This window comes from Triticum urartu, unplaced genomic scaffold (assembly GCF_003073215.2).
Source record: "Triticum urartu cultivar G1812 unplaced genomic scaffold, Tu2.1 TuUngrouped_contig_5682, whole genome shotgun sequence".
NCBI lineage: Eukaryota > Viridiplantae > Streptophyta > Magnoliopsida > Poales > Poaceae > Triticum > Triticum urartu.
The window spans coordinates 1912-25460 of record NW_024116376.1 but is presented as its reverse complement, the minus strand read 5'-3'; the positions used below and the strand labels follow the sequence as shown (position 1 = coordinate 25460).

General features: G+C 43.4%; 3 protein-coding genes and 1 long non-coding RNA gene across 5 annotated transcripts; 2 read left to right on the top strand and 2 right to left on the bottom strand.

The window, feature by feature from the left end:
- The first annotated feature begins 1417 nt into the window (after nucleotides 1–1417).
- Nucleotides 1418–2452, top strand: LOC125529549. The gene is made up of 4 exons (XR_007292695.1): nucleotides 1418–1573; nucleotides 1698–1814; nucleotides 1884–2024; nucleotides 2103–2452. It is a non-coding gene; the product is annotated as an uncharacterized LOC125529549 (long non-coding RNA).
- LOC125529548 (tryptophan--tRNA ligase, chloroplastic/mitochondrial-like) lies at nucleotides 2387–8012 on the bottom strand. The gene is made up of 15 exons (XM_048693955.1): nucleotides 7878–8012; nucleotides 7644–7763; nucleotides 6680–6767; nucleotides 6357–6398; nucleotides 5601–5690; nucleotides 5381–5503; nucleotides 4546–4617; nucleotides 4285–4397; nucleotides 4179–4200; nucleotides 3996–4061; nucleotides 3704–3760; nucleotides 3531–3577; nucleotides 3359–3440; nucleotides 3151–3240; nucleotides 2387–2725 (listed from the first exon to the last, which is right to left on the bottom strand). The coding sequence occupies exons 1-15, from the start codon at nucleotides 7925–7927 to the stop codon at nucleotides 2591–2593; spliced, it is 1197 nt and encodes a 398-aa protein (XP_048549912.1). The 5' UTR covers nucleotides 7928–8012; the 3' UTR covers nucleotides 2387–2590.
- On the top strand, nucleotides 7976–12626 carry LOC125529545 (NADP-dependent malic enzyme-like). 2 transcript variants are annotated; one of them, XR_007292694.1, is made up of 19 exons: nucleotides 7976–8529; nucleotides 8629–8824; nucleotides 8916–9067; nucleotides 9177–9282; nucleotides 9607–9672; nucleotides 9773–9868; nucleotides 9966–10037; nucleotides 10129–10212; nucleotides 10310–10408; nucleotides 10801–10848; nucleotides 10938–10991; nucleotides 11087–11185; nucleotides 11336–11425; nucleotides 11537–11614; nucleotides 11738–11812; nucleotides 11915–12005; nucleotides 12117–12245; nucleotides 12341–12490; nucleotides 12564–12626. XR_007292694.1 is itself a non-coding variant. In XM_048693953.1 (18 exons), the coding sequence occupies exons 1-18, from the start codon at nucleotides 7976–7978 to the stop codon at nucleotides 12427–12429; spliced, it is 2178 nt and encodes a 725-aa protein (XP_048549910.1). In that variant the 3' UTR covers nucleotides 12430–12587. The 2 variants fall into 2 exon arrangements, 1 of the variants encoding a protein (XP_048549910.1); XM_048693953.1 differs by having other exon boundaries at nucleotides 12341–12587.
- Nucleotides 12627–12789: 163 nt separating this feature from the next.
- Nucleotides 12790–18264, bottom strand: LOC125529547. Its single transcript, XM_048693954.1, has 10 exons — nucleotides 18017–18264; nucleotides 17158–17243; nucleotides 17007–17084; nucleotides 16511–16623; nucleotides 16374–16439; nucleotides 15325–15426; nucleotides 14699–15218; nucleotides 14316–14521; nucleotides 13494–13663; nucleotides 12790–13263 (listed from the first exon to the last, which is right to left on the bottom strand). Exons 1-10 carry the CDS (start codon nucleotides 18142–18144, stop codon nucleotides 13104–13106), a joined length of 1629 nt encoding a protein of 542 aa, XP_048549911.1. The 5' UTR covers nucleotides 18145–18264; the 3' UTR covers nucleotides 12790–13103.
- Between the last annotated feature and the right edge of the window lie 5285 nt (nucleotides 18265–23549).

The following is a 23549-nucleotide window of genomic DNA, read 5'->3' as shown; positions in this document are numbered from 1 at the left end:
GAGGTGGTCGGCCTGCGGCTGGGTGGTCGGATCTCGGGATTCGTCATCTAGTCCCGGCTACGAGTCAGGGAGACATAGTTGCCGGTGAATACCGAGCCGTTGGCGGGCGATGGCGGTGTTTTTGCGTCGTACCTTGATGAAGGCATCGTCGTGTAACTGTTGTTGACCCACTCGTGCTGCTTCGGGGGAAACCCTAGGATCTGGTCTTCCAGATCTGACGATGGCAATACTACGGTGCCGTTTCTCTCTTGGGAGCATCGTTTGTGGAGCAGCACTGGAAGACGGAGGCAGGAGGTGGAGCGGCTTCGTCTTGCACGGAGCTTCGGTGGAGCTATCAAGTCATGCCTGGTCGACAGGTGCTACGCTGAGTCATGCCTGGTTGGCAGGTGCTACGCACGACAGATCTTCCAGAGTCTTCGCGTCTGGGCGGATAAGCGCAGGGCGGCGGTGCCGTTGGGCGTCGTGGTGGCGTCGACGAATGTCCGAACTGGCAAGGATGATGCAGATATCTCTCCTGAAGATGGGTCAGTGGTCTGATGATGATGACGGCTTCTAAAACGTGTGCATGTGGTGTGCGCTTTAGGTAGCCTGCACCGGCTGTTGGTCCCGATACGTTATGCGGATGGATCGGCGACGACACCGGTTTTAGATATGGGGAGTGAGAGCACTCCACATTATCGAGTTTGTACGTGTGAGTGGTGGCTTCAAATGAATTGATGTATGTTCTTGTCAGACCTTTGTGGAATAATTAATAAAGATGGCTGCATGCATTGATTGATGCGGAGGCCGGGGGTTTAACTTCCTTTCTAAAAAAAACTCCCCCAATATAGAGGGGGAATTGCCTCTTACCCAATACCATGGTGCCCACTGTCGAACACCGTGTCACCACCCTCGTTTCTCCGTCGTTGTCTTTCTAAAAAATATCTCATTGACAAGTGAGGCCCATATGCAATTGGGGATGGGGTTATTGTGGATCTGCGAAAACAACCATCCCCAATAATCTGAAAATTGTTATTGGGGATCGTTGGAGATGTGCCATTTTCCTAGCAAATCACATTCTTATCGTCCTCCTTCAAGTCTACCCATGACATTACACCCCTCTCTACTAGCAGCTTGTCTTCGAGCTGCTCTTTTATTTGTTGTGACAGCCCTAAGATGACAAGCTCGATGTCAACATAGGTCTCCATGTGCTCCTCTGCCCACTATTCACATTTCTGGACTTCCATTGCAAACAGGAACTTGTATGTGCCTATCCAGCAGGAGGCACAACACAAAAAGTTAGGGAGTAACAGGAACTTGGTATGGGACATTGCTAAAACATGTGAAGCGTACATCTTAACCATACCAAGTGAATAAGTGTCTGTCATGTATACTTTCGATTGAGTTGATCATCGAAATATGGTGTCGTAAATTTCGTTGCATTTGCAGAACACTTGCATAAGCCCACTAGCCAAAACTTAAGCTAAAATCATCTCTTCTTGTAGTGGCAAGCATATGGGGGCTTGTTGCTTTGAGGCTTTCAGATGAGGAGATCCTACCCTTCAACTACAGCTCTTATGTAACAGAGCTTGAGGTAACATGTCCTTGGGAACTCTCCCATAAATCATGGAGCAACTTCTTCAGAACTGAGCATCTTTTGTCAGCAATTAGGAGTATATAAATTTGGAGGATCGTGACAGTAGCTCTCTCTTTTGCAGAATGGTGCTGTGGATATAAATAAGAGAGTACTAGGAATGCCTGTCAGCTTATCTCCCCTCCACAAGTCAATCAAACAGCTCAATAGAGCAGTGCTGAAAGTGGATTCTGAACTTCAGGTATTGATGTCTGTTGTTGTTGGGTCATAGTCATAACCCCTTGCTTTCTAAGTTCATCTTGCTAACTAGGCTCTGCAAACATGGAAATTTTGGTCCCCGTGGCGAAACGACCGGTTGAGGGTAAGAGATCTGAATGACCGGCTGATGATGACCGAACGGGCATTCACAGAGAGGGAAGGACTGTCTGGGAGACCATGGTACAAACACATGGTAAGCTGTTGTGGTTTCGGTAAAATGCGTTGTTGGTTCATTACATACCGTCATGCTTACGGAAAAGAAATCACACAGATTTATGGACCTTCACTGTACAACGATTATGGAGCGGAAGTGTATCCAGGTGTGGATGATGCCATTCAGACTGCAAAGAAAACAAATACCTCCGAGTCCTGGCAATCTGTACAGCATGAGATCCACAGGATTGCTAGAGTCATCAGCCAAGCCGCGTTAGTCCTAAGTGGAGGGTTGACATGAAGCTTTTTCCTCTGCTGACTCAATTAGCAGGGAGCGTACAGTCTGCAAATGTTTCATGCATAAGCTATATCACCATAACCACACATGTAACTTTGAGAAAATAACCATAAAGTTGTCCAGAGATGGTATTTGGACATTATATTTCAGTAAATAATCCTTTCAATATCTATTAACAGTGTCCATAATAACCAGGAACAAAAGGCTAATCCAAGCATATCAAACAAAACGCTCATCAGTACCACTAGCAGAAAGGCCAACAAGTGCAAAACTAGCATTGTGCAGTTATAAAAAATGTTCTACATATGCTATCTGCGCAAGAAACCCATGGCTTGGTAGACGTTGTTGAGGGTGGCGTCTGCTATCTCAGAAGCTTTCCCTGCCCCATTTAGCAGAACATTGTCCAAATAACCTGGATCAGACATGATCTCCTCGTATCGAACCTACAGAAAGGTGAAAAGATGAATGTAATAACCAGGGAGCATATGCAAGACTAAATTAATTATACAAGTGAGAATAATTTGGTTAACTAATTAGGGTGTACGTTACAATCAGGGATGCAGGCGGACCGCCCACATCTTCGCATCCGTCCACTGGAGATTGAATTAACTAAAGCACGTACATACTACTCCCTCCATCCCATAATGTAAGACGCTTTTTAACACTAATGTAGTGTCAAAAAACATCTTACATTATGGGATGGAGGGAGCACTTTAGTGGCTGATGCATGATGCGGACTGTATTAATTTCTTTGGTGGACAGATGCGGATGATGCGGGCGCGTCTGCCTGCATCCCTAGTACAATGGTCAAGTATACTTGGATAGGGTGAACATGATCAGACCACACAAACACTAAAGATTATCAGACCTGAATAGGTTGCAGATGATCAATTAAGGCATCCGTAAGGGTAACCTTGAACGTCCCCCAGTTCATATCTTGGCATTCACTAACAACTTCCTGCAAAAACCAAATGGGTAAATTATGTTCTCTATCAACATGATGTTGGTCTATGTGCAGGAGATCCTGTTTCATGTTCTGGCTGAGCAGGTGTACTATTCAAGCATGAAAAAGTGACCTCTTTCGTTTTTCCAGTGATGATCTGGTAGACTGAGAGAAGATTTTTGCATTCCGGCCTCTCTGGGTTGTCGAATTCCAAGCTGGAGTGTACAAGTTGAATGACATGAATTCGTTACCAACGGCTATCTTAACTCAAATTGCGGTGAGAGGGGGAAGGAGAGGCTACACACCCAGGGAGCGAGTCAGTTTTGCAGCGTTTGATTTTGTTCACAATCACCTGCAAAGCGTCAGAGATCTATCAGATAAAATCAAATTGCATAAACCTATAAACATAAACACGGTCAGTTGATGGAAGAAAATAACACAAAAGCAGAACATTGAATTCATATTACACTGAACTTACATCTTTTGGGTCAAGAAGGTTAATGCGAGACAAATCTGAAGGAGCAGACTTCGACATCTATCATCAATAAACAGAATGTCAGTAGTACGGTACATACATATACATACATTATATTGAGGAGGTAACTAGAATATGTGCATTGAATCAGCTCTGCAAATACTATGTATGTGATCAAGGAGGAACATCTAGACTAGCAGTATAATAAGCTTAAGAGAAGTATTAACTTTAGTTCGTGATCAGGTAAGAAATGATACAAGGTGTTGTATTAACTTTAGACTAGAAGAAATGATACCTTGGAGAGGCCATCAGTTAAGGACATCACACGGGCCCCTGCTGGAGGGATAAGGGCTTCAGGAACCTAAACATATAACCCAGAAAGTTCCGTAAGAAAAGGTACATAACACCCTTCGCTCAAGGTGTTGTATCTTGAAATGATGCCAAACCATGTGTACGCATGACCATTGACTACACCCACCTTAAATAATGAACCGCCTCTCCTGCAAACACATAGACATGACATTATCATACTGAGACAGCTACTGGTATCGCAAAAGATGTACAGAATATTTAGCTTTTCTCACCCTCCCAATTTCTTCCACTTTCTTCCACCATATAGATTATTTACACGCTCAGAAATTTCACGAGTTAATTCCAAATGTTGTGTCTGATCTTCCCCAACAGGTACCAAATCGGACTGCAACCATTCAAACCAGCTATTGTTGAGATCAATGCAAGGAATGCAGTGTAAAAGCACAAAGGTTGAAGTTGAATTATATGCTAATAATGCGAAGCTTTTACACTAGGACTAACATAACAAAATGGTAGACACAAACAAACTTTACCTGGTACAGAAGGATGTCAGAAGCCATTAGAACAGGGTACGTCAAAAGTGCCACTCCAACATTTTCATTACCCTGGTAATTTAAGAGAACATGAGCAATGCAATACATTTCTAATGAAATCTAACAAATTTAACAACGTGATGGAAGTTGCAGATGGACTCGTTTGACATGCATAAAATAAAACCTGGGTTCATCTGATCACTAAAAATATGGAACTAATGCTTGGTAAGGCTAGAACTAACAATTTTGACGAAGTACAGAAAAACTTTGGTGTGTAATCTTGATGACCAAACCGAAACACGTGATAAAGAATTATAAGACACAACATATGACATATCAAAGAAAATAGTAATATATTATAAGAAGAATATTTACCCCTGATTCAACAGTGCATTGAATCCTTCAAGTGTAGAAGTTATAACTTAAGGTCTAGTCATCATTACATGCAACTACTCTCGCAAGAATGATGTCATGTAAATATGATCATACATCAGTGGACAACGAGCACCAGTATTCTTAATCGGTATACTGTAAGGAGCACTACATTTAGTGTTTCCCTTTCCTTTCATTGCTCAGTAGGATATTATAAATCACAAGGGAACATATATCAATGCATATTATTGGTGTAGAGATTTTTTTTTGACTGCAGGTTATTCATATCCGTCCTGAATTGCAAAGGCGCTATTTTTCGACTACCAAATAATCTCCACAACATAGGAAACATGTCTATTTGTGAAGTGAACTATCATCTTCTAAAATTCCTTCTGCACTATGATGATTTATGAGAGCTAAATCATAAGTTGACAGTGAAGCTATCATACAGCGAATGACGCACCGCCTTGCGTGATTTCTCTTTGAACTGAATCATTTTATTCAGCCAACCAATAGGAGTTGAAGAACTCAGCAGCCACATCAGCTCAATATGGGCACGGACATGAGACTGTACAAAAATAGAAGCCTGGAAACACACAAAGTATCATAAAACGTTCAGCACCAGAAAGCTATCCACTAGCAGGAACACCAAAACAGAGCATAACTAAGCATGCAAAGCAAACCTTGGAGCTATCAATGCCGCATGCTAGATAAATTGCAGCGGTGCTTCTTGTAGCTTTAGATAGCTCTGGTGCATCATATGGCAAAGTAATCTGCACATTTTTTAACATAGTGGTAAACATAAATTATCATATGTTAAGCTAGGCAGCTAGCCAAATGAATCATGAAGATAAATCTTAAAAAAATTATTATAAAAATAGTCAAACATGAACATTATGCAGCTGCTTGTGTTCTTGTAAGAGAACTCTGTAGTTCAGATATACAGCATTAACACTGCTTGGTTAACATAGAGGCTGTGCTTTTTATACTTCTTGTACTGTAAGGGAAGTACTTCATATTGTCTGATTAGACGTTGTGATGAACCTCAGGTATCACACAAAAATCTTGCAGTTGTAGCTTGTGTTAGACGGGTATCCAACCATACAAGGTAAAATGAAGCATCCCAGTTTGATCAAAGCACTGAATAAATTAGAAAGGGAATGCCGATACTTCTTGTACTGTAAGGGAAGTACTTCATATTGTCTGATTAGACGTTGTGATGAACCTCAGGTATCACACAAAAATCTTGCAGTTGTAGCTTGTGTTAGACGGGTATCCAACCATACAAGGTAAAATGAAGCATCCCAGTTTGATCAAAGCACTGAATAAATTAGAAAGAGAATGCCGATACCCGATAGCTAGCTTGTGTTAATAGGTTATTCACAACCAACTACATACTACACAGCGCTTTTGTTGTAGGGTGGCCATGAAATGCTTACCGCATGCAGGTCCACAATGAAAAAGAATGTCTCATACAAATCCTGCAAGGAATTATCAAAAAAATAAAGGGTAAGAAGATGTTAAACATAGATAAAATGAATTATTAGTTCAGCACTGGATAAGTAGTTGTTGAAACACATCTCAACTAGATGAAGGTGGAGGAATATCATTACTGAACCAGCCTTGCGGTTACATTGTTTGATTAATACTTTCTGGTTTGATTGCTTTGATAATTTTCTTTTTGAGACACTAACAGTAAAGCCAAAACACTTGCAATACAGTTTGATAGAACAATGCAGTTACAAATTAAAATATGCAGTACCTGAAGTGCAACCCAGTTCTTAATAGCGCCAAGATAATTTCCAAGGTGCACCATTCCTGTTGGCTGTACACCAGAAACTACTCTTTTCCTGCAGTGGGTAGGCACATAGATTGTTGTTCGAATTAGAAAAGAAGAAACAAGTAAATGGATTTATCAGAGCTACATGTGACCTTGCTATACAAATATCATCATGGACAAATTCAACATCAGGATATTTAAACATGACAATAATATCAACATTTTATTGCTCTACAGAGAGTTGCAATGAGATTTGTATACTGGTATGAGACCCCAATAGGGGAAGTGGTATATACACATAAAAAAGGTCGAGAATTCCCTTTCTTTGCAAAACTTACAAGGGATTTCTTAGTAGTGAATGAATAATGCCATTCATATATAATCTTACAGTGCTGCTTAGTGTGAAAACTTGGCATTGGCTTATTGAACATGTCTGATTTTTATGTTCAACTTAAGGTTGCATTATGCGCACATGTTAAGCACAGAAAACCAAATGATTGCTGCAACAATGAGTAGGGTGGGATGAAAAGTGAAGTGAAGCCTAACTGGTATGCCAGCTTGCTCCATCCAAAACAGGTATTCTCTGTAAGGTTTGCATGAAGTAGATTGCAGTCGGCAACAGCAATTCTAGAGAGTCATGCGTAGGCATTTCCAACCCTCCAACAGATGTGGAAAGACATGCATTGGTATATCATGATGTAGCATTGCATCACACACCGGCAGTGCACAACTGAAGCACACTCTCCGGCATTGCATATTTGCATTCACAATTCAAAGCAGCGTCGTCCTCGTAACCTAACCTCCAACCGAATGCAGGCAATCACGTGTGCCCCAAGGTCCTCGCGCCGCACGAAACTACACGAACACGAACCGGAGGAGCAGAGCCTATCAGACGCATTACGTCGAACAGCACAGGGGCGAGGGCAGAGGCGCGGGCGGGGCTTACTTCCTCGCCGGGGGAGCAGGCGCCTCATCGGCCGAGGCGGTTGCTTCAGCCGCGCTGCAGTTGAGGCGGAGAGCGCAGAGGCGGGAAGGCAGCGCTCCTCCTCGGACGCCACTCCTCGACCTGCGCGCGAAGCCCAAACGGTGGGAGACATAAAAAAAAGTATCAGCGTCAGCTCCGACAGCCCAGGCGTTCAGGGCGCACGAGAGAGGATGGGAAGAAGGAGAGCGCGCGTACGCGAGGAGAGGCGGGCGGTGGAGGATGTGGGAGAGGAGCGCGCGGCTCATGGCGGTTCTCTGCTCTGCTCTGCTTCGGATTTGGCTGCGCGGCTCCGGATGGAGGAAGGAAGGAGGAGGAGAGAGTGCCGCACGCAGGCTGACGGGGCGGGTTGGGTTTTGAGATGGGGATCGAGTGGGCCGGGCCGCGCCGGGCTTGGAAGGGCCTGTGTTTTTCCAGGTGGCTCGGCCCGGCCTGGCACCGCAGAGTTTCTAGAGCCGGCCTACCGTGGGGCTACGTGTCGCGGCCTCTCCCGCGACGTGTCCCCGGACAAGAGGCGACGGTGTCTTCGCTGTCCTCCGCACCGCACCGCGCTGCGCTGGTGCTTCTCCAGTTCTCCTCCTCCTCCTGGCGCCCCCTTTATGCGCGGGCTACGACGCAGCAGCTTGGCTCGCATTGCATCCACCACCAGAGCGGCGTGGGCGCGTCAGTGCAGCAGCAGCATATTCGGAGGAGCGAGAGCGGCGCCGTACTGCACCATGGCGGGACGATCGGGGGAGGAAGCGGACGCTGCGATGGCGGGCGTGGCCACCGGCGGCGTGGAGGACGCCTACGGCGAGGACCGCGCCACCGAGGACCAGCCCGTCACGCCGTGGGCCGTCTGCATCGCCAGGTACATACACGCATACGGCGGCCACCTTGTTCCATTGGTGCTCTGCTCGCCGTCGATCGTTGATTCTTACTACCTAGAACTTGGTTAATCAATCTGCAGTGGCCACTCCCTGCTGAGGGATCCGCGGCACAACAAGGGGCTGTCCTTCACGGAGAAGGAGCGGGACGCGCACTACCTGCGCGGCCTGCTGCCTCCGGCCATCCTGCCCCAGGAGCTCCAGGAGAAGCGGCTGCTGCAGAACGTGCGGCAGCTCGAGGTCCCGCTGCAGCGCTATATGTTCCTCATGGACCTTCAGGTCAGCTCAGCTCTCTCCGGACATGCGTGCATCTTCTTAGGCATGTCATCTTTCACCCTTGGCGTTGATGCGCTGATCTGTTTGTTTGCAGGAGAGAAATGAGAGGCTCTTCTACAAGCTCATGATCGACAACGTCGAGGAGCTGCTCCCCGTCGTCTACACGCCCACCGTCGGCGAGGCCTGCCAGAAGTACGGCTCCATCTTCAGGCGCTCGCAAGGTCTCTACATCAGTCTCAAAGACAAGTACGTGTCTGATCATTTCACTTAAGTTTTCAGTTTTCACATGGCCGGAGGCCAGTTTCTGTATCAAGTGAGTGAAACGCTTGCGTGGTGTTCCTGTTGCTGATGCTAGGGGGAGAGTACTGGAGGTGCTGAGGAACTGGCCGGAGAAGAGTATTCAGGTCATCGTTGTCACCGACGGCGAGCGCATCTTAGGCCTCGGAGATCTTGGCTGTCAGGTCAGTTACGGAATTATTTTCTTTAACTGAAAGTTATTGGCTTGGTGCTTACCATTAACATGGTTTTGGATTTCAGTTTCAGAAATATTTTAGCCATAGACGAAATTCATCAGTGATTTTGATTTTCATTTCGGTCAAAGCACCGAAATTTTCACTTGAAACTGATTGAGATCCAATCAAATATTTTGAAATTTCAAACAATAATTTGAATTTGTGGGTACTACAGAAATTGCTGAAATATTTTGACCGAAAGACAATTATGTCAATAATGAAATTTCGATGAAATCACACGAATGACCAGGAATGGAATTCCATCATGTGCAGGGCATGGGAATTCCCGTGGGGAAGCTTGCGCTGTACACGGCCCTTGGTGGCGTCAGGCCATCTGCTGTAAGTACTTGGAATTTGGACTCTGTCTTGCTCTGTTTTGCAATGACCAATTTCATAATTTTCATGCAACTATATACCATGTTTCCATTTGGCGTGCCAGTGTTTACCCATCACCATTGATGTGGGGACGAACAACGAAGAGCTACTGAACGATGAGTTCTACATTGGATTACGGCAAAGAAGAGCCACCGGCCAGGTTCCACTTCTGCTACGTTGGCTGTGCGCAGTCAGTTAACTAAATATGGCCATCAATCAGTCCCTCATGTTTCATCTCTTTTGCCTGCTTGATTTAGGAATACACTGAGCTTCTGGATGAGTTCATGGTTGCCGTGAAGCAGAACTATGGGCAGAAGGTTCTTGTCCAGGTATGAGAATAGTAGGAAGAACCCTCATTTCTGATCTGTAGTTGAGCTACTGGCATGGCCACTTACCCGAAACTTCTTCGACTTCTTATAGTTTGAAGACTTTGCAAACCACAATGCGTTTGCCCTTCTCGACAAGTACAAGGCGACCCATCTTGTCTTCAATGATGATATTCAGGTTTTGGGACCAGATTTCTGGTTTCTGTATGCTTATCTATCATCTACTGTACTGTGCAACGGTAAAGAAGTTAACTTTGGAAATGCGGTATTCACAGGGAACGGCTGCGGTGGTACTTGCCGGCCTTATGGCTGGTCTGAAGTTTGCTGGTGGAACTTTAGCTGATCACACATTCTTATTCTTCGGTGCCGGAGAGGTCAGTTTATCTTACATCGTACTAGGCTGGTTATGCATTGCTCATCATGGTTGCTTCTGACTGCTGCCAAGTGTATAAGCATCTACCAGCGCTGCGACATGACAGATTGCTTTGCATTCTTATTAACCTTAAAATGGTTAAGTGAAGATTTGTTAGGGAGGTTTCAATTCAAAAACAGTAACAGATGGAAGACTTGTCTATAAAACAATTAGATGAAGGATTGATAGTATAATATATAGTACTAGTTCAAGTTGCTTCTTGTTTTCATTCTTTAAATGCATCCTAATATATGTGCTCATATTATCAGTTTTCAGAACAATTTATGTAATGGTTTCTGAGTCGTTGCCAAGTTAGTAAGTATAAATCAAAGCCCAACTGTCTATTCTTTGCAGGCTGGTACAGGCATTGCTGAACTAGTTGCTCTGGAGCTATCCATGCAGGTAGTTGGCTGGTTTAACCTCATCTGATTGTGCTTTGGAGAGTGTGTTACTAATTCTGCTCAAAAAATATTTCGGCTGTTGTGTTCCAGTCCAAGACTTCACAGGAAGAGGCTCACAAAAACATCTGGCTTGTTGATTCAAAGGTAATATCACTGTACCCCCCCCCCCTCCCCCCCCCCCCCCCCCTCTTTTCATGTGTTGATAACCGGTCCGTAAATGATGCACGTTGTGTTTGCAGGGATTGATCGTGAGTTCGCGTAAAGATTCTATACAGCCCTTCAAGAAGCTATATGCACATGAGCATGAACCAGTCAAAGACCTTTTGAGTGCCATCAAGGTGCAAAACTAGAACTCTACTTTAGGGGCGCACATACAACCGTTGCGCACATAGTGTTCCACAGTTCTCTTCAAAAAAAAAATAGTGTTCCACAGTTCCAGTAAACACCTTACTTTTACCAAGCAGCACACTGATTTCCATTTTTTTTAGGATATCAAACCGACCGCACTAATAGGATCAGCCGGTGTGGGTCAAAGTTTCACAAAAGAGGTGATCGAGGCTATGTCTTCGATTAACAAGGTAGAACTAACAATATTGATAATTGTCACCAGAGAACTACTCATTGTCAACCTGCCTTTGTAATTATTTCATTACCCACAATGACTGAGAGCTAGTTCCTATCAAATGCAGAGACCAATCATCCTTGCGCTGTCCAACCCAACATCGAAATCTGAATGTACAGCTGAGCAGGCATATTCATGGAGTCAGGTGGTATTCCATTAATGATAACCCTTATGCCATCAGTGATAAATCAAAGTTTTGGTCAGATGCATGATGCTACATCTCACTGAAAACCACATACGCCTAATCATATCGTGTGTGTATGTGTAGGGCCGTGCAATATTCGGGAGTGGAAGCCCATTTGATCCGGTGAAATATAATGAGAAGCTTTTCGTACCCGCACAGGTTGGAAATCACCCGTGTTTGCGTGTATTATCTGTGGATGCTTTTTGTGCTTTGTGTGTTCTGATAGTGTGAAGTTACTCATCTCCATTGTGGAAACATCAGGCGAACAATGCATACATCTTCCCAGGATTTGGTTTAGGTGTAGTGATCTCCGGGGCGATAAGGGTGAAAGATGATATGGTCCTTGCTGCTGGTAATAATTCTACAAGAACCAAAGTGTTGTTCCAAATCAATGGGACTGTGCTACTCTGTTGAACTGCTCTAAGCCTGGATGATTATTTGTTTCATCTTTGGTGTTGGGCAGCTGAGGCCTTAGCCGAACAGGTCACGGCGGAGCATTTCGACAAAGGCCTGATCTATCCACCCTTCTCCAGCATCAGGAAGATATCAACTAACATCGCGGCTCGAGTCGCTGCAAAAGCCTACGACCTCGGTAAAATCTTCTTTCCTAGACCTGTAGCTCTCTTTCTCTTTAATAGCACTAGAAAGACACGATCACCAAACCCGTATGCTTGTCTGTACGAGCAGGACTGGCAAGCCATCTCCCTCGCCCAAAAGACTTGGTGAAGTACGCTGAGAGCTGCATGTACAGCCCCATCTACCGTTCATACAGATGAAGCCATGGCGCCTCATACTCTGACCATGAATAATGTTCCGTCGAACCTAGACTGTAATTTTGTATGTATGCTTGTTTAGTCGTATTTCCTTTGTTATCATATTATGCACTCTTAAATGAACTTTATAATGGCAGGCCGACACCCAGGTTTCAGGTCTATGTAATCGTGTAATAAAGTTGCCGACATGTTGTGTATGATCATAGTGGCATCCTTTACTTTTGATGTGATCGTATGACGAATACAGTACCATTTTATGGGGAACTATCTGTTGATCATAAAGGTGTCTTGTGCAAGCTTTTTACGTTGGGCTCAAAAGGGGGAAGACAACTACACCAACGTAAAGTAAGCCACGTACCCGTCTGAACAAAGTCGACCTGGAATTTGAATTCTAGATGAAATCGAACCACATTCAGCATGTGTACTGAACAAAGTCTGATCTTGAGCAAGAATTCTAGACAAAATCGCAGGCCACATCCAGCGTGGTCTCAAACGAGCAGACATTGGTATTGCACAAGGGACCCTTTGTTGCGCAGTTCCGGGAAGGCGAAGATAGGTTACTGGGTCTGCTGAAATATGAGGATAATCGCGCTGACCACGGCCTTACACGGGCGAAGATAGGTTACTGGGTCAGCTGAAAGATAAGGAGAATCATGCTGAGAACCACGACCACAACCTCATACGGACGATCGGTCCTTGGCCGATTGTGTGCCATCTTTAGTTTGGGAAATGCGGACACCCCAGAAGGATTTCGGAAGAAGGTTCCTTTTGTCAGCCCTGAACAGCCAGCCGATGTTGGACTCGCAGGCAGCACACAGCGCAATCGTCCACGTATATCTGCAGGATTCCTCTGGGTGTCAGCGTTACAAAGAGTGTGCAATTACAGAAGTACTCTCTCCGTTCCAAAATAAGTGTCGTGGTTTTAGTTTAAACAAGTCCAAATTTGAACTAAAACTATGACACTTATTTTGGGACGAAGGGAGTAGAATTCACAGAGGTCGCTCTGTTTTCCAGTTCAAGCTATGAAACTGAAAACGGATGACATGTTAGAGGGGTAGGGATCATACCCTGGGAACCAGCTGTGAGCATCAGAAGGATTGCCATGGAGTGCGAGCCCAGACGTGTTGTGCACTGTTATCACCTCCTGCGCACCTTTGTACAACAACGGCATGACATGAGGACCACATTGGTCAACACTAGACGGTATCACCATGTCACTCCGTCTAGCTATGAGAGCCTACAACAAGAATTCAACCTGTCATATCAGTTAAAAGTTCAACCTTGAATATATTTTTCTCTCTTTCAAATTTAGTTGTGCCTTTTGCTCAACTTCATAGCCAGCTTTACGTAATAAAGAAGGTTGCACATAAGTGTCTCTCTTTAATACATCTGCAGTAGGTAAATCACCTGCTGTTTTCTTACTGCAAATATACTCGCGAAAATCTCTAGTGAGTTTTAGCTATTCAGAGGTAGAGAAACACAGGTTCAGAACTGTTTCCTGGTATTTTCAAGGCGAACTGAAGCACTGAATGAACCCCCAAAACATGCAGAACTTATTAAACTGCAGCTCGTTTTATCTAGACCTCCTCTGCGAGAAATTTTGGTGGCAATGTTGTTGAAGTATCCTACATGAAGTAATTTGGTTTTATGTCACAGCTGTGGCATGCTGCAGCATACCAAATACTAGTATTGTGGTTGCAACTGCAGACCAGATACAGGCAAATCAAGTAACAAACCAAGCGTAAGCAGGACCGGAGCAGCTAATACTAAGAAACCACGTAAACAGAACTGAAGTAATGAAGATTGGGACATCAGGTAGAAGTGGGAAAAGAACCTGAAATATGAGGAACTTCAGTTAAATAACAGTTTCAAAATAATAAATCATTTACCAGGCAATTTCTACATCGTACGAGATTGAAGGCCTTGAGTAGCTGAATCTCTCGCTGCAACCGATATGATACTCCATCAATGTCAAGCAATTCCTGTCTCATAGACGCTGACACGGGTAGTTTGCTTCCAATAAGAAACGACAAAATATCTGGTTTTCTCACATAATCATCCATGCCTGGCTCTGCAATTATCTGATTCCACAAATCTGCCATGAAGGTTTAATCACAGCTAAGGTCATGCATACAGCACGGTACTGTCTAATCACAGCTTAACATACTGACAGAAATGGAAGGAATATTATCTGATTAAAAATAAATTAACATACAACAATAAGGACAAGGTTTGCTACATGACGACAAAGAAGAGGTGAAATAACTCGTACCTGCAGCCTTGCGTGCAAGTGAAGATGAATCGTACATATTGTAAACCCATCGGGGCCAAAATGATAATGGAGCCATCTTTGAATTATAAGCAGCACGGTATTGTCTCTGTTGTCCAGCATCTTTCTCTCTCACTGTTGATAAGGATTCAGGGGATGCAAAGCAAAGATCATCATCATCTCCGATGGTGGTATCCTTGACTGGCTGACTTAATGCACCAAATTCATTCACAGAACCATGTTTCTGCCAAGACAGTTCAGGCATGAGATATTCATCTTCATTTGAGGAATAGTATATTCCTGTATCTGTTACTGAATGGTCACTTGAAGTACTAGTGCATGACAGAGAATCCAAATCAAGATCAGAATCCATAAGATCTTTTTGCTTGAAACAAGATACACCCAAACTGTGCACTGATGAATCACATTGCTTGAAGGTATTACTTGCAGCTAACTGTCCAAATGCATCCCTTGGAGTTCTTAAAGGCATGTCTTCTTCAATGATTTGGATCTCACCCCATGGCTGTCAAGTAAATAAATAAATAAGGAAGGAAGGAAGTTGCACCCTCATGGCTCTGGCTCATAGCATTAGAGAACTGCAGGGTTCTCAACTAAATGTCAAAACTTACTACTTCATCGATGTCGACCCAACTGCGCCTAAGGCGAAACCGCTGCTGACCTCGAGTGATAACATTTGTCGAGCCATCATCCAATCGCCTAATTTCAAGTATCTATGTTATCAAATAAAAGCACAAGACCTTATTACTGAGAACTTATCACAGTGCAGATGAAGAACAATGGTTTGAGGATGAAAAAAGAGACTCCAGCAACAGATAGCATATCATAGTACACTTGTCTTCCTTGAAAGTTTGGGATAATACAAGACATAGAACACGCATTCACATTAAGGCCCTTCCCAGTCCTCCATGTTGTACAGGTGCTAAGCATGCCATATAGGCAAAAAATCTGATGTGGCAAAGTATTTAAGAGGAGAGAGAGGAGTTTGGTGACCCCAGGAAGAACCAATGCCAAGCGTGTGGACCTATGCAAAACACTTAAATGAAAGAAGTTTGCCCTGTGCATGGAAGAGTTTAGTTGTTGAACAATTAAAGGAAGGAAGCTAAGCAACAACAAACTAAGCACCTATGCATTGGGGACTTTAGTTCCTAAACGCTTTAATGCATCTAGCACCCCAACTAAGCACCTGTGCATTGGAAGAGGCCTAATATACGAACGATATATGTAGTGCATACTTGTGCTTGATTATGTTCTGTTGATTAACATACAAACCCATAAATTAGATTGAAACATGATAGTGACAGGTTGCTCCATTAAGATATTTGCAAGCATCAACTCGGCAAGTGTATACCATGTGCACTATCTAGTAATGATGACTAATGAATGGATGTGTCCTATGACATCATCATTTCCCTTGATGTATATCAATCAGGTGACAGGGGACCATGGGCATCCACAGATGCAACGTCTTAGCCTTGGCATTAGCTGGGTGTTTCTAGAAAAATAGTTCAACCAACGAAATACACCAAAAATAAGAACATACGTTTGATGAACTGATAATATGTAAACAAAAGATAAACAAATAACAGATGAATTACCAAACCACAATACAACATATACGATTTAAGACGGAAAGGATCTGTGGAAAAAGAAGCAACACCTCCGCTGTTGTGCCAACTGAAGCAATAGCATGATGCCCATCATTTACGTGTCGGTAGACATGAACCTAAAGTTGGAGAACTGTCAGAAAATAAAACTATAATAAGACACGGCAGAAGAACAGCAAGTAGCACTCACCACACCTATCATGCATGGATTATCAACATGGTTAATAGCCTTGTCAACAGCTGCTGCAAATCTAGGTTGAGTTACTCTAAGAGTCAGGGTAGCTTCAGGAAACAAAACAAATCCTGCAAAAGTATGCCATAAAATTGAATAAAATTGCTACGCTGTAAATGCCAGCCATTAAGGCATGGCTTTGTAAGCGACAAACAGAAGGATGACACAGATGTGTATTGAACCTCAATTGTACTTCGTCCGTTCAGAATAGATGATTTTTTTATTCTCTAATTGATAATTGAAGAGCTTTTGCTCCCAATTTCATTTCCATGGAATTGACAAACTATAACAGATGAGATAATTTTATTAAGTTATGCAGTTAATGTTAAGCACAAATAGATCAGCTATTGATAAAGAGAAACACCTAAATATGTATTGACGGTGTAGTCAGATCAATTTGAGATAAGCTCCCATGTCCTGGTATATTAGAATGAAGAGTCAGTAGGAATGCTACCTTGAAGAGAAAGCATAGGTAAACTGAGGAGTGCACCACCATCCAAGAAAGCAAATCTGCCCCGGGTATCATCAATCTCTGTCATATAAACAGACTTCAAAACTATGCAGCTGGCATGATACAACATGCTAAGATCAGCACTAATATTTACCACCAACATATGTGTTCAGGGAAGCCCGAGACATATTGACTGTAAACTCTCCAGAAGTGCTAGTCTCACCATCTCCATGAGTATTTCTGTGATAGAAGAATGAGGAAAAGGATCAGAGTAATGTCCTCATAAACATCAATGGAACTAACTGATAAAAAAATAGTTAAACAATTAATCAGAGAATTGGTACATTTCAGTGGACTAATAGCGCATGGTGTAATTGGTTTGAAAAAATCACCACGTTCTAGGACAGGTCAATTCATCGTAGATGGGATCATCCGGTGATTTCAGTGAGATGGCCCCATTCATCATCTTCAAACTAGCAGCTTATAACAGATGGTGTGCTGATGCCCAATTCAATCCTTTCCGGAACAAGCAAAATCATGAGGGCTGCAAGCCACTGCTCAAACCAAACCCCCAAATGGTGTACGAAGGGGAGAAGGCGCATCTAATCATCAGACGGAATCGCTGCAAGTGTGAGAAATTGTGAACACCATATAAACTACTTCGTCAGCCTTCCTACCGTCAGATCGTCCATTCACCCCCAAAGGGGAATACCACTATTTAACCTTGACTCCTGAATTGATGTATACCAAGAATGTTACGAGTTTTGGGTGCCAAATCACCTTAAACCAAATAGATTCGGAGCAATCGAAACCTATGAGCGCCATTGCCTACCGACCATCTCGGCAGCAGTTTCTACTATCAATTTCGAGCTCGAAAACCTTCCCCGACCCCAATTTCCACCGCCTCCGAGTTCAGAGTGGTGAGAAGGGCAGAAGGCACACCCCAGAGATGGGCGTGGGATGGTAATCACAAGGAAATGGTAAAATTGGGGCGACGGATGGGCGTGCTGGACCTGAGGAAGGTGGCGACGTCGGAGGAGGAGGAGGAGCCGGAGTCGTCGACCTCTTCGACCTCGAGCTCCTCCATGTCCAGCTCGAGGATCTGGTCCATCTGCCTCCGCATCCAGGCCGGCACCGCCATTCCGCCGCCGCCGCCTGAGGACCCAGGATGTGGAAGGGACGCCGATGAGTTTCGGCACTCCCCACTTCTCCTCTCCTCGTTTTTTTTTTGACAGCACTTGTGCCTTCAGGCTTGTTGGTAGATTTCAGACCCTTCCCGGTTATACTTTTCACAAAACAAGTACAGTACTCTCGTTTTGAGTTTTTTTTTAAAAGAAAGATGTACCTCCGACCTCTGCATCTGAACTATGTATGCAGCCATGTTATTAATTATTCACAAAGACCATATAAGGTGATACATCAATAAGCCTGAAGCCACCATCTTGACAACACTGTTGCTACTCCTATTCTCTTGATGAAGGTGTGCCGAATATCCGGGCCTAATACCAAACAGACATCGCACCAAAGCCTAACATCTAAAGCCGGGTGTCCCATCCAAGCCACTACCTGGATTGGGTCCCACACCGATCTGGCACACTCCTGTGAGCACCGCACGCTGCGAGGGTCGTCACCTTCATCATCCCTCGGTCCATCCCCAGAGCAGAACTGAAGCACCGACATTGCCAGGCCTCTCTGCCATCAACGCCACCATGATGCCAGACAACTTCCTCCTCCTGCGCGAGTCCATCTCCACGCATCAGACGTCGAATCTCCACAGCGCCACGCCGCCGAGATCCGCCACCATTGATGTGTAAAATGAAGCATCGCTCCACCAAAGACGCCGTCCTCTAGTCCCTCGAGCCCGTGTGCACCTCCAAAAATGACGCCCCCAAGGGGGAAACGACACCAGAAAGCCGCCGTCATCCGATCTATTGATCTAGGGTTTCCCCCAGAGGTAGCAGAGAGTGGCCTTGAACTTCTCCTCGGTGATGCCTTCAGGAAGGAAACGACGTGGACATCGTCACCATCGTCGGCCTTGGCAATAGCCAATAGCAGGTTTTCACCCAGATCTGATTGAAGACCTCCATCTCTCATGCACGGGCCGCCGTCATCCTTACCGGGATCTGGATGATCCAGGCCGCCGCTAGTAAATTGCATGTTTAGTCCTCGTAGTCGCTGGCTTGTCACACAACCATCCTGGTACTCGTAGAATGCTCCAATATGGTACTCATATATGTGCATACGTAATGGATACAGTACTGCCTACAGACGTGTGTATACAAGGTGTTGGGACTATTGCCACATCAGCATACAGTAGAAGTGTGAATCCAAATGTGACAGTATAAGAGAGACGAATAATAACTTTTGTTTTAGAGAGAAATAATAACTTGGCGGTACACGAGAGAAATAATATAAATAAATAATAACTTGGCAGTACATGAGAGAAAAATAATATATGAAATAAATAATATGATCGCAGGGTTCCAACATTGGTAGTTATCATCGGCTCTCTAAATCTCTTCTTCATGTCGATGAGGCATAACTCAAGAAATTCACCAACAATTTTTTTTCATAAGCATTATCTTTATTTTATAATTTATTAAGAGTGGATATAGATTATTGAAATAAATGGAGGATAAGAAAACTAAAGTGTAGAGTAATGCTACATAAACTAGCTATCAATGTTAGTACAATGATACAAGACAAATGTACCAAAAAGAGCAATGCATAGATAAATTTCATCGGTAGCATTGATCTTATTCAATATTTCGGTAAGAATAAATATGATATGATAATTTGGAGAAATGAAGACTAGAACGGAAATTCACTTTGGCACATGGGAGCCATCAGAAAAAACATTTCAAAATGTAAAAAAATCCAAACAAAATTTCGACACAAATATCTCGATATTCTATTTGTGCAAAACAAAGCTTCACACAAAACCAATTTTTTTGTAGCTAGTGTAAAAAAGACAAAAATATCTCGTGAGAAGCCCTTTTTAACATTGAATTTTGTATTTTTCACACGCGACACAAGAGTTGTCGGTTGAAACTTTAGCATGATCCTTTATACTAATAGGGAAAGGTGGTTTCTCAGTATAAGCGGTAGGAACAACAGAATCATTATAAGTGATGGTCTTTTCTTCAACTTTAATGGGTGCAACTACTTTTACTTCAATGGGAGGATTATATTTAAACCACTTCTCCTTAAGGAGATCGACATGAGTAGCAAAGGATTCACAAAAAGAAGCTACTATCTCAGAGTCAAATCCATATTTAGTGCTAAATTCACGGAAAGCATCAGTATCCATAAAAGATTTAACACAATCAAACTTAGGTGTTATACCTGACTCCTTACCTTCGTCGAGGTCCCAATCTTCAAAGTTGCATTTAATTCTTTTTAATAAATCCCATTTGAATTCAATAGTCTTCATTATAAAAGATCCAATACAAGAAGTATCGAGCATGGAGCGATTACTGAGAGAAAGTCGAGCATGAAAATTTTGAATAATCATTTCTTTTGAGAGCTCATGATTGGGGCATGAATATAACATTGACTTAAGCCTCCCCCAAGCTGGAGCGATGCTTTCTCCTTCACGAGGCCAAAAATTATATATATCATTACGATCACGATGAACAAGAAGCATGGGATAAAACTTCTGATGAAATTCCAATTTTAATCGTTGGTAGTTCCATGATCCAACATCATCACATAGCCTCAACCATGTCAATGCATCTCCCTTCAAAGATAAATGGAAGACCTTCTTCTTGATAACATCCTTGGGCATACCTGCAAGCTTAAATAATCCACAAACTTCATCCACATAGATTAGGTGCAAATCGGGATATAATGTTTCATCACCTGTGAAAGGATTAGCCGGCAGTTTCTCTATCATACCCGAAGGAATTTCAAAGTAAACATTTTCAGTAGGTTCAGTAGGTTGATGAGCAACTATTTGCTCTATTGGTCGGGGTGACGATACCCCGAACAAGCCCCTCAAAGGATTATGTTCCAAAGTAACAAGTGACAGTAAATTTTAGCACACTATATAAATTTTTCCTTACCAAATTCAACCTACCAAAGGCGCTTTACTCCTCGGCAATGGCGCCAGAAAAGAGTCTTGATGACCCACAAGTGTAGGGATCTATCGTAGCCTTTTCGATAAGTAAGAGTGTGTCGAACCCAACGAGGAGCATAAGGAAATGATAAGCGGTTTTCAGCAAGGTATTCTCTGCAAGCACTGAAATTATCGGTAACAAATAGTTTTCTGATAAGGTAATTTGTAACGGGTAGCAAGTAATAAAGGTAAATAAGGTGCAGCAAGATGGCCAATCCTTTTTGTAGCAAGGGACAAGTCTGGAAAAACTCTTATATGAAGGGAAGCACTCCCGAGGACACATGGGAATTATCGTCAAGCTAGTTTTCATCACGTTCATATGATTCACGTTCGATACTTTGATAATCTGATATGTGGGTGGATCGGTGGTTGGGTATTGTCCTTACTTGGACAAGCATCCCACTTATGATTAACCCCTATTGCAAGTATCTGCAACTATAACAGAAGTATTAAGGTAAACCTAACCATAGCATGAAACATATGGATCCAAATCAGCCCCTTACGAAGCAACGCATAAACTAGGGTTTAAGCTTCTGTCACTCTAGCAACCCATCATCTACTTATTACTTCCCAATGCCTCCCTCTAGGCCCAAACAATGGTGAAGTGTCATGTAGTCGACGTTCACATGACACCACTAGAGGGATGACAACATACATCTCATCAAAATATCGAACGAATACCAAATTCACATGACTACTTATAGCAAGACTTCTCCCATGTCTTCAGGAACAAAAGTAACTACTCACAAAGCATATTCATGTTCACAATCAGAGGGATATTAATATGCATAATGGATCTGAACATATGATCTTCCACCAAGTAAACCAACTAGCATCAACTACAAGGAGTAATCAACACTACTAGCAACCCACGGGAACAAATCTGAGGTTTGGATACAAAGATTGGATACAAGAGATGAACTAGGGTTTGAGATGAGATGGTGCCGGTGAAGATGTTGATGGAGATTGACCCCCTCCCGATGAGAGGATCGTTGGTGATGATGATGGTGATGATTTCCCCCTCCCGGAGGGGAGTTTCCCCGGCAGAACAGCTCCGCCGGAGCCTTAGATTGGTTCCGCCTCGTGGCGGAGGAGTTTCGTCCCGTGAGCTTGCTTCTGTTTTTTTCCTCGACGAAAGACTTCATATAGCCAAAGATGGGCATCGGAGGGCCACCAGGGGGCCCACGAGGCAGGGGGGCGCGCCCCCCACCCTCATGGACGGTGGTTGGCCCCCCTCCAGTACTTCTTTCGCCCAATATTTTTTGAGAGAATTCCTTATTTGGCCCTTTCTTAAAATTTGCTTCCCTATTTGGCCCAAAATAAAAAAAAGTTCCCTATTTGAAACCTAAAGTAATTTTTGTTCCTTATTTGACACTTTCGTCCATTTTAGACAACAAATGGTTTAAGTGTGAAGTGAAAAGACCATTTTGCCCTTAGTCCATTGTGTAACTATCCTGGATGCAGTAAAAAAGCAACTAGTTCACCCATATTTTTGGGATGTTTAATGGATGATGCGCATATATGTGTATGCCCTAATATTTTGTTCATTAAGTAAGTCTGTGCGTGTAAAACCATACAAATATACTCGCAGAAAAGTACAACACCATATACCATATTTTGGTTAGTCTCGCCGGCCGATTAGCCCACGGCGTTGAGGAGGTCTCGGCTTTGCGTCCACACACATGGCGCCGTGACATGCGGGTTGAGGGGAGCCTCGGCGTGGAGCCTGGCGGCGCGCGTGCGTGCGTCTCCTCCGAGCCAAGCCTGGTGGTCTGCGTGCGAGTCTTCCCTCACGGTTGCACGGGACGGGAGGCTTTATCTTTTTTTGGCTTTATCGATCGCTGATAGCTAACAAGGGCCTTGGCTCGTTGAGTCACCATTGGATGCGCAAATATGGACTTACGGAGTATACATGAGTGCATGCATGCTGGCCAATTACAAACTTGGATAGTTTTGCATGTACGTATTTGTCTCTTTTAGCAATTATTTCTTTTGGATCAAAGTGTAAAACTTCAATCTTTTCGCAGCACTCTATTCTACATGATGAACTCTACAAATAAAGTCCAATATTGAATATATTCTCTCACTCATAAATTTTCTAGCAACACGTGGGACCTACACATCATACAATAGTACTTTGCTAGATCAAACTTATATTTTTCTCACATATATACACTCGTATTTATTTGTTTGCCGGTCCACCACGGCTTACATAAATAATTGAGTTTAGTGCGTAAAAAATTCATCAAACACTAATCAAAATATGGTATTGTACAAATTATACGGATGTTTTGTACAGCTTTTACATGTATAAACCAGATTACATAAGGAAGAAAATATTGAAGCATACATATACATGTGCATCATCCATTGAACATCCTAAAAACATGGGGATACTGATTGCTTTTTACTACATCCAAAATAGTTAC

Excerpts from the sequence above, each read along its gene's own strand:
- LOC125529547 (XM_048693954.1), bottom strand. The coding sequence starts at position 18,144 with ATGGCGGTGCCGGCCTGGATGCGGAGGCAGATGGACCAGATCCTCGAG. Across the intron at positions 15,219-15,324 it reads GGGTCGACATCGATGAAGTA|CCATGGGGTGAGATCCAAAT; the intron begins GTAAGTTTTGAC and ends TTTACTTGACAG. Across the intron at positions 14,522-14,698 it reads ACTTGCACGCAAGGCTGCAG|ATTTGTGGAATCAGATAATT; the intron begins GTACGAGTTATT and ends CCTTCATGGCAG.
- LOC125529548 (XM_048693955.1), bottom strand. The coding sequence starts at position 7,927 with ATGAGCCGCGCGCTCCTCTCCCACATCCTCCACCGCCCGCCTCTCCTC. Across the intron at positions 6,768-7,643 it reads CCTGCTCCCCCGGCGAGGAA|GAAAAGAGTAGTTTCTGGTG; the intron begins GTAAGCCCCGCC and ends TACCCACTGCAG. Across the intron at positions 5,691-6,356 it reads TCATTGTGGACCTGCATGCG|ATTACTTTGCCATATGATGC; the intron begins GTAAGCATTTCA and ends AAAAATGTGCAG.
- LOC125529545 (XM_048693953.1), top strand. The coding sequence starts at position 7,976 with ATGGAGGAAGGAAGGAGGAGGAGAGAGTGCCGCACGCAGGCTGACGGG. Across the intron at positions 10,213-10,309 it reads TCTTCAATGATGATATTCAG|GGAACGGCTGCGGTGGTACT; the intron begins GTTTTGGGACCA and ends CGGTATTCACAG. Across the intron at positions 10,409-10,800 it reads TATTCTTCGGTGCCGGAGAG|GCTGGTACAGGCATTGCTGA; the intron begins GTCAGTTTATCT and ends TATTCTTTGCAG.